The sequence below is a fragment of the Populus nigra genome, chromosome 1 (genome assembly GCF_951802175.1).
Source record: "Populus nigra chromosome 1, ddPopNigr1.1, whole genome shotgun sequence".
Taxonomy (NCBI): Eukaryota; Viridiplantae; Streptophyta; class Magnoliopsida; order Malpighiales; family Salicaceae; genus Populus; species Populus nigra.
In genome coordinates, this window is record NC_084852.1 from 21,500,141 (window position 1) to 21,512,495 (window position 12,355).

Sequence of the window (12,355 nt, forward strand, 5' to 3'; positions counted from 1 at the left end):
GATTAAATTCTCACTGGGCTGAACCTGCAGTTTTGATTCATGTTCCAAACAACAATGTTTTATAAAAATTTAATTTTTTTAAAAAGAAATTGTTTATATTATTAAATTGTTTTAAGGTATTGATATAAAAAAATAAATTTTAAATCATAAAAATAAAATATTAATATATTTTTCCAAATAAAAAGCAACTGAAGACAAGGCTAGACAAATTAATCATATTCCCAATTCACTTGATGAGCTAGCGGTGAAACCATTTGGTCCACTACCAAGATGATCTCATTTCAGAGGGGTTTATCTGATCACCACACAAGCCTTTCCTCGCAAGAGGACTTCTCAAGTAAAATCTTGGAGGCTTAAGAATTAAAAAAAAAAAAAAACAAACTGACGGTCTAAAATGGTCCTGCTGTGAGAGACTAATTTTTTTTTTTTTTTGGCTAAAATTCCAAAACCTGTTACACTGGTGTGCAAGTTGCATAAGTTGGCAAAAAGGTTGAGAGTTGTAGCATTCCATGTCCTCAATGAAAATAAACATATTTCTTCCCTGACACTAAGTTTCAGCATCTGAGGTTTTCTTTTTCCCATCATTCCACCTTTTTGCTAGAGCTGGTTCCACTATCTTCTTGAGATGACACAGCAGTCTTGGACTCATCAAACTCCATTAACTGCATATTATCATGCCCAAATAAAAAATACTATATCAGACAACCGAGTATGATTACGATGATTACGATGACTTCTCAGGAGAAGAAATTTCTAAGAAACTATAATAGAAAGGTGGTCACTGTAAGCAACAGAAATAAGATCATAACAGGACATACTGGCTTGACTTCACCATTCCATAGGACGTGAGCAGCTAAGAATCCTATAACAGCTGGTACAATATACAAAAGCGCAGGCTGAAAGTAATAATAAGAAAGCACAGCGATCAATACAGGGGACAATAATCCTGACATACAAAATAGAGAAGAAAAACAAGAAAAAGGATCGAGACAAGTCACCTGAGCAGCTTGGAACCAGTTCATGACAATAATTGTAAGGACTAAACCAGCTGCATATCCAAGAAAAGCACTCTTAAAGTACTGGCTGTCTTTTCCTCTGGACACATCAAATCGCAATGCCAGAGCTACAAAAATACCTGAAAGGGCAAAAATATATATAACAACCAATGTAAGAACCTAGGAGTAGATGATCACTCTATAGTGTGCATTACTATCAACAGCAATTCCTGTAACCAAATCAACCTATTTGGCCCTGCATCTTCAACTTTCTGACGCTAAAATCAGAAATATTGGCTGCCTTTATATATATGCATCTGATATAGAAAGATTATGTAAAGCTCTCCCTCTCCAGCTAATGTGCAGGGATCTTTTCAGATACACAGTTTCTTTCAAACACTACTCGGTTTCTTTCAAAGGAATAACCCAATAGAAGATCAACCATATGTTTCACTAATTTTATATTATTTAACTGAAAAGCAGATTCAATGAAAATATTTTTGAGCTACATAGAAGATAAGCTATGGAATGGAACACTGGGCCATGCTAATGTCACAAAGTTTCATTCAATATTGTCGACAACTACTCATAGAGACCAAATGCAGCTGTCTATCATCATAACAAATATCATGCAGGTGCAGATCTAACTAGACACTTTACCAGGAATCACAATGTCACCAAGTCCGAGCATGGAAAATGGTCTCGCAGCATCAGCTGTGGGGAACAAAAGCTACAGAAGGATAGAATAGGCATGCTAATAATTAGACTGCTGCAACAAATCATATCAAAAGCTTCAATAACAAAATTCATTTTTACATGCAAATATGATATCATTGAAGATGAATAAGCTCAAAAACTAACCTTAATAGGTGCATCAAAAGATTTTGCCACGCTAACCATCACAGGAGTGAAGAAAACCCAGAAAATGTCATATACAAAAAGTCCAGCCTGCAATAAATTAAGGATAAAAAGATCAAATATCAGAAGAATTACTAATTGCCAGGAAAAAAGTGACCAGGGCTATATCAAGAAACCCCCCTTAGCGTCATCAAAATAAAGAGCGGTAGCATATAATATGGAAGAAAATGATGAAATTAACTGCTGTTTTGAAACTCATGACTAGGAGTCAAGGACCAAGAAATGTTAAATTTCCACCTTTTGGAATTTTATGCATTTAACTGTTCTGAACATTTTGTTCATTGCTATATTTGACTTCTTAAAAGAAAAAAGAAAGGAAAAGGAAAGGTACATGACTATTGGCAACATTTAACAGGAAGAGTCCTGCATTGTGAATAGTAATCTAAAGGAAAAGGGCACTTCCCTCAACTCACATAGTGTTTCTTTAACCCATTAAGAGACATAATTCTACTAATTAGAGCCTTATGCTGAAAGGCCAAGCTGTAGGATAACAAAAAAAAGAATAGAAAACTTTCCTTATCTCTCTTTAATGTCCCTTTGCAGAATAACAGAAAAATCAAGCACAAGCTTTCAAATCCTAAAGCCATGGATAGATCTTCAAACTTAAAAATGTTGTGTTCTTACCTTAAATCATATGTTAAATTCCATAACAAGTGAAAGAAGCTAAGTTTTCAACCCTCTACTGCTTAATCAAATATTACACGAACTTATCCTTTGCAGAATAACAGAAAAATCAAGCATAAGCTTTCAAATCCTAAAGACATGGATAGATCTTCAAGCTTAGTAATGTTGTTTTCTTACCTTAAATCATATGTTAAATTCCATATCAAGTGAGAGAAGCTTAGTTTTTTAACCTACACTGCTTAATCCAATAGTACACTAACTTATCCTTTTGTACCAAAGAAGGTCCATGAGATAAAGAGTCCAAGGTATGCTCTCTTAATGGACTAGAGAAACACTGATCAATGTTTAGAGTGGGGCTGCCCTTTTCCTTAAGATTACATGAAGTTTCCCATTAAGGCCGGCCCCAGTCATGTAAATTCAGCACGAAACAATAATATTATCCACAAATGTACTTTCCAAATAATCTGGCTGCCATCAAACACAACATAGGCTAAGCACATATGAAAAAAACACAAGCAACTTTATTCTGAGGAAATAAATTCTCAAGGACATGATATTCAAGAAACATGAATATCAGCATTCTGTAACTTAATCTGAATATAGACATTAGTTAACTAATGTAACAAACTAACCACATCTGCAATTGTATAATCAATAGTTATCCAGAAAAGACACAAATTAGACTACTTACCAAGAGGATGGCACCAGTCTTAAAAGAACCAAGGGAAAGCATTTCAATTCCCTGCGAAAAAGCAACACAAAATCAAATCATTTAAAAACCATCCAAATTTAGTAACTATATCAATCACAGGTACTTTTAGTGAAAAATATCTTGCAATTTATATGGAGAAAAAATATTTATCTCAAGAAAATCCCATTTCTATTGAACATTGGAATTTTGCAGTGCATACACAAGTCCTTGGCAAGTGCTGAACATGTAAAAAAGTATAGATATGGAAGCTATTAAAAGATCCACCCACTATTTAGACAACTCAGCTTGCATTCTGACATTTGATGAAATGCCTCAGATTATATAGAGTATCCAGGGGAAAATGTTGAGCAAAAAGGCATACCCAAAGATTTAAGCAACTAAAAGAAGGCGACTAGAATATATATATATATATATATATATATATATATATAATTGAAAATTGAAACCATCAAAAGTAAATAAGGCATGCTAGCTTGTAATTAATAATATTTTTCAGTGTACAGCTTGGTTAATGTGAAAAAGGTGAGAGTTGATATAATGCAAAAGCATGAAATTTCCAAGAGGGTATTCTACAGAAGATAAATAACTCAAAGCAATTAGCTTGTAATCTGTTGACTGAATGACGCCAGACCTGGATACAGAAAGCCAAGCCCAAAATATTGTTGGCCAGCCAATGCTTTTGGGAAGCATACCAAGCACAAAAGAATGTTCCAGGAATAGCCGCAACAATTTGAGATCTTGTGAACTCAATATCCAAAGCTGTGCAAAAAAGGTATAAGGAAAAACATCATTCTGCATGATACAATCAAGACATCCACTGAATCAAAGAAAAATCCAAGAAACATAAGGTCATTAATGCTTTAACATGCAGATAACCAAGCATTTACAATGTCCAAAGCACCACTGTAAAAACCAGTCAAGAATATCCAAAGGAACTTGTCGTTAATATATCTAAAGTACGAATAGGAAGTACAGCTTCAGGACACCAAGAGTGTTATATTTGCGGCCAGAAAACCATGCATGTACAAGCATCTAACTTGTCAAAATCCAGTTTTTAAGAAATGGGAACAGGGATTCAAAACTATGTCACTCATTTTGAGCAGAAAAGATGTTACAGAAACAGAAAGATGACCATTTAATTTGTGTGGTTTTACTTATCCATAAAGATACAAGAACATTTCCTTCCCTTCGAACCGAAAATCAGTAAATAAATATAAAATAGAGCAGCATGTTCAAAAAAATAACAAAAACAACACGCAACAACAAATAGCTCGAATTAAGTAACGAATCAGGAAGCATTTATTTGCCATTGAAATTCCAAGCATCCACAAATAAGCAACCTAGCAGTATAGCATTCACTAACCATGATTATAATCTAAGAATGGAAACCAGCTGAATTTTCAGAATCATTTAAGGGGACTTGAAATATGTCTAGAGGATTCATAAGAACACGTACAACGGAAGTATGGAAAATTCCAAGAAATGACATCATCATTCCAATGCTTAGGCAAATAACGTTTTATAGCTGGTAAAATTGTTGCCCTGAAAAATGCAAACAGGAAAAAATGAGAATAATAAAAACATTTAAAAGAGAATAACACTTTTAATTATTTTATGCATATAATCATTGAAGTTCATGTGGAAAGAACATACGAAAGTGCGACGATTCCAAGCACAAAAAAGTAACAGGTCAGAACAGCATTAACCAAATCTTTTGAAAGAAACTTGAAGAGTAAGAATAATGATAACAGCATAGCACTTCCGACAAAGGGAAAGCGCATTGCATGTTCATTAGACATGGTCTCCTGCAAGATTAAACCCAGCAAATTTCAGTCAAGCACAATCCAGATCACCGGAACAGGAAAAATAAAGGGGGAAAGAATAAACGGTAATGCTTCTTATACTAACTGAAGGTGGGGTAGGCTTGACAGATCGATAGCAACCGACATAAACTGCCAGGCATGCAGTCAAGATCACATTTAAGTTTGGATCTACCTTCACAAAAAGTGGTGCCAATGTTAAACCTGCATTGAAAATCACACACATGGTATCAAAATCACGTCAAGTTCCCGAGCCACGGAACAAACAAAAGGTGCTCCCACACATCAGTTTCAAGAAACAAAGAGCTATCATGTTCAAAATCCCCTTCTCTTTTTTTTACTCCAATGGCTGGGCTACTCTAGAGAAAGTAGCCCTCCTCTCCTTTAAACCCCTCGCTGCACATGAGATTCAACCATTTTCCGACATCCAAGCTCAAAAGGTTATGAAAAATACCCAGGCAATAAGATAAGCACACGGGCATATGAAAGAGGGGGGTTAACTAAAAAGGGGAATCTACAAGGAGCAGCACAGTACTAGCACAAAGTCAAGCTCGACAAAGTAAAGAAAAAAAATAAATATATATAATACCTGCTAAAGCAAAATTGGCAATTCTTTCGCAATTCTTCATGTTTGTATTCTAATTGGAGACAGATTATAATCTAATTACTACACTTCAGCGATCAATTGAAAAAAACCTATTGCCTCTTTACCATAAAAAAAAAACCTGCAATTCGAGTCAAGAAAATAATATCAGAAAACAAATCATTAACAGGCTGATAAAATTTACATAAAAAGCAACAGAAGACCTAATTTTCTCTCTAATAAATAGGGATCAATAATTACACCCTATTTCAGTTACTGGGAAATTTCCAGATATTTATAGACAATGCTATACTGATCCCGGTTCAACAGTTATGATTGATTTTTTCACGATAAACAAGAAAAAAAACTAACGACGTAAACAAGACTTATGACTCCAATTCCATTTTCTCCATTAAAAAAATATATTTCTTTCTATTCCTCCAATTTTCTCAGCAACCAAACAAGAATCAAGAATCGTAACCCTAAATTTAACCACACAGGTATGTAAATTTTATAGAAAGAGATGTACCTGAAGAGGCTCGCTTTCTAACGGTTACTAGAGATACAGATCGGAGATGCCTAGAGGGAGAGGGGTTTTTTTAGAGAGAGAGAAATAAAAAAGAAATTATGTTTTTTTATATATTTGCAGAAAGAGAGAGACAGAGATAGGGTTTTACCAGACGAGGCAGGTTAAAAATATTTGGTAAGAATTTACTGGCACTAAAATCGTACAAGCCTGTCACAGATATTTTAATTGGAAGCCAGTGAAATTAGAAGTTTCAGTGGAAATGGCCATGATACTGAATACGTGGCTTGCTATTACTAGATTGTCGTGGTGTGATAAGAGACGGGCTGTCATGGATACACTCTCAGTAATTAATTCCGTACTTTATACTTTTACAAACAAGATAAACCGCCCCGGTCATAAAGAAGTTTACTGCTATATTGGGATCTCTTGAGGCCTGAGGGCCACGTATGGTGAGGTTTTCTATCCAATAAGATTCGGCCATCTCAGCAGCCACTTGTTTTGAGATATTGTGTTAAAAGTTTCGGATTTATTGCATAAAAAGACCATAATCTTTCCTCTTAAGCTTGTTTTGGAAGCGTTTGGTATTTAGGAATAGTTATTTTATAAAATATTTTTTATTTAAAAATATATTAAAATAATATTTTTTTATTTTTAAAAATTTATTTTTATTAATAGAATATCAAAATAATTCATATATATATATATATAATGATTTTAAATAAAAACAAATTTAATTGTCTAAATATTCTCTTTATCTTTCTAAATTTGTAGACCGTAAATAAAAATATTTTTAAAATATATCTTATAGGCTATAGAATATCATAAATTTATATTTATGTTTCATTGATAAACTTAGGATAGGATAAACTTTTTACGTATGTATTTGATATTTTGATATTATGATGTAGACTACTTTTTAAAATATTATTTATTTGAAATACATTAATATAGGTTTTTTTTAGATTTTTTTATTTTTAACATTATTACATTAAATTATTGAAAAATACTAAAATAATATCAATTTGATATTTTTTAAAATAAATATATTTTTAAAAAACATTCAAAGGTGTAAGTTGTGACACTCCCATGGGAAACTTAAGTTAAAAGCTGAATGTGTGTACAAAATAAATTTAATGAAATACATATATTTTTTTAAAAACCTGGATATTCTAATAAGTTATTTGACCAACACTTTTTATCCTATGGTTATCAAGCATCTACAAATTAAGACAAAAGGCTACGAATGTTAGATAATAATATAAATCATATCATGAGACCTTACCTAACAGCTTAAGTTTTTGAGTTAAGATGGTTCATTAACATGGTATTAGAGCCTTGATAACCAAGCGGTTACGAGTTCGAATCTCACCATCTCCATTTATTTGATAAAAATTAAGCACAAAGTATTATGCGTCTGTGCAAGCTTCAAGCCTAAAGGGCTTTCACTTGAGGGGGTGTGTTAGAGAATAATATAAATCATATCCTGGAACCTCATCTAACAACCTAAGCTTTTGGGTTGAGATGATTCCTTGACACTTAGGATATTATTTGTTATTAGATTATATTATAAAACGAATAAACATCAAGCATTTAAATTAATATCAATTATATTGATTATATAAATTGATAAGTGTTCTTTATAAGTTAATATTTTAAAATATTCATAATAATTTGCGTCCCTTTAATTAAGGCTATAAAGTGGAAAAAAATGTTAGGAAACAGTGAGCAACAGATCATTTTAATGTCTACGGGGAAATTACTGCTTTAACCAGAACTGCATTGTATGCAGGAATACTGCGTTATGCTTATTTTTTGTGATTGAGCAACTGTTACTGGACTGAAACAGTTCTAAGAATATATATGCCCAGGGAAGGAGTGCATATAAATTTGCGGTATATGTAATGGAATGTCGTGCTGTTGATTTGTTTCGTGGCGAGTCAATAGATTTAGCGTGCCGATACTTGGGAGACGGAGGCAGTAGCATTAGACATAGGGGAACCAGTGGACGTGGATGTGTCTGCGCGGATTTTCTGAAAGGACTCGATGAGGGCAGGGCTTACTGGTGGTGGTTTTTGCGCCGAAGAACCCTTGCTTTTCAATAAAACAACTACTTCGGACATTGTAGGCCTTAAGGAAGCTGTTGACTGAGTGCACATCAAAGCAATCTCTATGATTTTCTTCATTTCTTCTGTTTCATATTCATCTGGGCTCATGCTTCCATCCACCAATTCCAGATGCATGTCAGCCTCATACAGTCTCCATGCCTATCAAACCACGAGATAACACACGTAAACGAGACAAAACCATGGGAAAGGAAACAAAATGAATAGTGCATTGGTTAACTATAAATTCACCCGTTTGAGGAGGTAGTCCGAGTCAGGATCTTGATTTGCTTGACTGCATTTTTGGCCACTCATGATTTCGAGGACAACAACCCCATAGCTATAGATATCCACTTTCTCAGATAATTGTCCATAAATTGCATATTCAGGTGCTGTGTATCCCCTGATGCAATAAGAAAGCAACGGAGAATCAGGTTATTTTATCATGCTATTAGCAGTTTCTGAAAAGGATCAAAACATGGAGAATGAACCGAGACTTTAGATGTCAAGAGTGTACTGAGTGTGAATGTTCCACCACAAGATGCAGTATTTCTATGATATGAGCAATCTGGTTGTGATAAGCAATATCAATTTCACATGAGCAGGTGCTTATCATAACTTACAGTGTACCAGCAAATTTGGTGGTAAGATGACTCTGAGACTCTGGAAGAAGCCTGGCCAGCCCAAAGTCTGCTATTTTGGGTTGGAAATCATCATCCAAAAGAATATTGCTGGCTTTAATATCTCGATGAATGATGCACAAATGGAAATCCTCGTGTAAATAGGAAAGTCCCCTTGCTGTCCCAAGAATTATATCAAATCGTTGCTTCCAGCTGAGAGAGCCTTTTTTATCACCTGTTTTCCAGAGTAAAACAAAACCCTAATTTTCTCAAGATAATTCTTATCAGATATGGTATTTGGTGTAAGCAACTTCTAAGTCGGAAGTCCTAACATGTGATCTCGTCAAATTTACAGGTAGCCATTTTTTTTTGTCATGTTTTGCTAGGAGCAACTTGTACGCACAAAATTTAAATTACCATATAAGAAGTTATCAAGGCTGCTGTTTGCCATGTATTCGTACACGAGAAGTAGTTCTGGTCCATTGCTGCAGCATCCAAGAAGTCGGATGAGATTCCTGTGATGAACATTACTGATGATCTTAACTTCCTTTTCAAACTCCTCCTTTGCCCTGTGAGACTGGCTTATAGCTAGTTTCTTGACAGCAACTACTCTCTCATTCTTTAAAACACCCTGTTTGAAGACACAATAACTAAATATCAGTCAATGATTCAGCTGAAAATCCTATGTGGATCTCGTATTTTATTAATTTTCCATGACAAATAAAGGAGGAGAAGACTAGAGTTTTCTTCTTTTCTTTTTTCACACTTCACAACCAGTAATTTCTCAGCCATTTTATCTTAAACGATGTAAAATCTTGAATCCGTAACAGTCTAACCTCCGAAGAACAGGACTGTTATGCTAATTGTTTTATTATTATTATTATTATTATTTCTTGAAATCTGTAATTTCTCTCTACTCCACCTTGTACACTTCACCAAAACCTCCTTCTCCAAGTTTGTATTCCTCACTGAAATTTTTTGTTGCCGATTTCAAATCCTTGAAGCTGTAATTCACTGGACCTCGCAATTCAGTCGCCCCTAAAATGTCACCTTCTACAGAAAAAATAAAGCAGAATTTCTTTATAATGTGTAAGCATTAGTGACCCAAAAATGTGGAATTCTCTAACATGGTTAAAAAGAGGAATCATTTCGACATATAGCAGATAACTGGTTAAAGAAAAATTATTCACCATAGTTTTTCACAGTGCTTTACCTCTAGGAACTGCCTTTGGTTTTCTATATAATTTAAACCACAGAAACAGTATTGCAGTAGCAAGTAACAGAAGACATATGCCTCCAACAAGCCCTGCAATAAGGACTTTCTTTTTGCTTGAACTTCCTGCCAGAATATGGGATCAAATATGAGGCTTAAACTTCCTGTAGTCTGTAATACAGGGAGTTATAACATTCGAAATAAGATTTGCCCTCGAATTCTTATAAAAGACAGCAACCTGAGAAATGTTATAGATTTGTCCACAAAACAATGAACCTAAAAAACATACATGTACTAGTCTACCTGATATCTGAGCTTGCACAGTGGCTTTATAATTAGGAAATTATTATCGGATAGTCTGTCAAGGCATCAAGAATTCCATCCCTATATTAAAAATTTATAGCCAATGTGGTCTAAATTCAATCTAGAAGGTTAATTAATTGAAAAAACTGGCATAAAGAGTCCTTCCATACAAAGACAGGCATCTGCGATCAAAGGGCCGAATGGCTAGAAACTAGTAAAACACTAGAAGTCTGGAAATAGAAAGCTTACCATTTCTCAAGAAGGGCTTGAGATCAGTTAGTTGGTTATCTGCAAAGAAAGGCGTGTCTGAATACCTCAAGAAACACCCAACATTGATGGACCTGCCATCAGCATCAGGGAAACATGTCTGCAAGTCAGCATAAGCCACTGTTAAGCAATCTTGGCAACCAGCCTTACTGATGGTTTCAACACATTGTGTCACTCCATAAACCACTGAATTCGCACCAACCACTTCCTTCTTACTTGTTGCAAAGAAACCTGATATCTTCGGCGAGGCAATTTGAAGATCTGATAACAGACTTTCCACACTTGCTTGATAAGCAGGAGATGCAGTTTGATTCCCACAAGCCCCGTAATGACCATCCTGAGTGCTTTGATCGTAGAAACTTGTGCTCTCATACCTCAACGACAACGAAGGCAAAGAACATATATAAGACTGACTAATTAATTAATTATCTCTGTTGCGGGGATACATATCCACCTATAAACTCGATAGCCTGTTTCTCAGTTACAAATTTTATGCTTGTTAATAGGTGAGTTGTCAATTTTTGTTTGAGTTAATACTTGATTTCTCGTATTTGTTTTGCGCCTGTACGTTATTAGAAAGGCAAAGTCTAAATATTAAGTTCATAAATCCATTCCTAACTTGGTCAATTACAATTCTCAGTTGCAAAAGTATAAACACGACCTCAAAAATTTGTGAAAAATTAAAGCACGAGTCAGTACCTGAGGAAGCAGCCATCATAGATAACTCGAGCGCCGTTGATGCCGGCAGAGCAGTTGCGGATTTGTCTAGCAGCAATAGCGAAGCACGCGACACAATCTGCCGTTGACAAGTATTTCCTGCACTGAACCATGGCGAAGACTGGTGCTGTACCCCTTGCTTGCTCTGCAGTTGCAAAATATTTACTGCTGTTCAGTTGTGCTCCAAGATCCAACAGTGTAGCATTGAGGTTATTTGTGAATTCCGGAACATCGTCAACCTTGTACTGACTGCAACCTGCACTTAGCAGATTGGCTTGTGGGTCTGAAAAAGCCCCCATGATCGCCACCATCCACCACGCCACTATAAACAACATATAGAATTTGGACTGTGTCTCTTACTCTATCTCCATCCCCCAGTGATTGAAGGAGAAATTCGATGCCAAGCTAATCAATATAGTTTAAAATCGCTAGCTTGTTAAAATATTTTCATCCTGGCGCCAGATAGTACAGATGCATGAATATCACTTTACTGACCAGACCTAAAACAAAACACTGGTTTCTCGAAAATCTTCTGGACCGTAGACAACCTCAGCACGAGCCACATGGAGGTAAAAGTGGGTAATTGCCCACTGAATTTTTAAAAAAATATTTTTTATATTAGAATATTAATTTAACAACATGGTGAGGGTTCCCAAAGTTATTATTGTTGACTTGTTTCTTAATATAATATATAATATATGTCCCTTACTCCAGTTCATTTCTTATTTTTCCAAATTTTTCTCTCTTTTTTTTCCATTAATTATCCGAGAACCTTTCTACTATTTTTTTAAGCTACGGTTCCCTGCCTCTCTCCTTTATATAAATTTCTCTTCAAATCCATCTAAAAAATAACCTCAGTAAAATTTCTTCTAGTTATTAAAAATATTAAGATTTATGATAATTTAAAGATTTTAATATATATAATATTTTAAATCAATTAAAAGTAAATAGT

The 12,355-nt window shown here is 34.7% G+C and overlaps 2 protein-coding genes across 3 annotated transcripts; both read right to left on the minus strand.

Moving 5' to 3' along the window:
• Window positions 1-201: 201 nt before the first annotated feature.
• Window positions 202-6,327, minus strand: LOC133681075 (signal peptide peptidase-like). Its single transcript, XM_062104164.1, has 12 exons — window positions 6,182-6,327; window positions 5,659-5,794; window positions 5,158-5,273; window positions 4,903-5,054; window positions 4,706-4,791; window positions 3,881-4,008; window positions 3,229-3,279; window positions 1,857-1,943; window positions 1,656-1,725; window positions 999-1,135; window positions 819-896; window positions 202-662 (listed from the first exon to the last, which is right to left on the minus strand). Exons 2-12 carry the CDS (start codon window positions 5,696-5,698, stop codon window positions 582-584), a joined length of 1,026 nt encoding a protein of 341 aa, XP_061960148.1. The 5' UTR covers window positions 5,699-5,794; window positions 6,182-6,327; the 3' UTR covers window positions 202-581.
• A 1,590-nt stretch (window positions 6,328-7,917) lies between these two features.
• LOC133703439 (cold-responsive protein kinase 1-like) lies at window positions 7,918-11,996 on the minus strand. Of its 2 annotated transcripts, none has more exons than XM_062127960.1 (8): window positions 11,386-11,996; window positions 10,669-11,060; window positions 10,117-10,242; window positions 9,826-9,953; window positions 9,321-9,534; window positions 8,907-9,138; window positions 8,536-8,686; window positions 7,918-8,445 (listed from the first exon to the last, which is right to left on the minus strand). In XM_062127960.1, the coding sequence occupies exons 1-8, from the start codon at window positions 11,736-11,738 to the stop codon at window positions 8,128-8,130; spliced, it is 1,914 nt and encodes a 637-aa protein (XP_061983944.1). In that variant the 5' UTR covers window positions 11,739-11,996; the 3' UTR covers window positions 7,918-8,127. The 2 variants fall into 2 exon arrangements, with proteins under 2 accessions (XP_061983944.1, XP_061983933.1); XM_062127949.1 differs by having other exon boundaries at window positions 9,826-9,956; window positions 11,386-11,994.
• Between the last annotated feature and the right edge of the window lie 359 nt (window positions 11,997-12,355).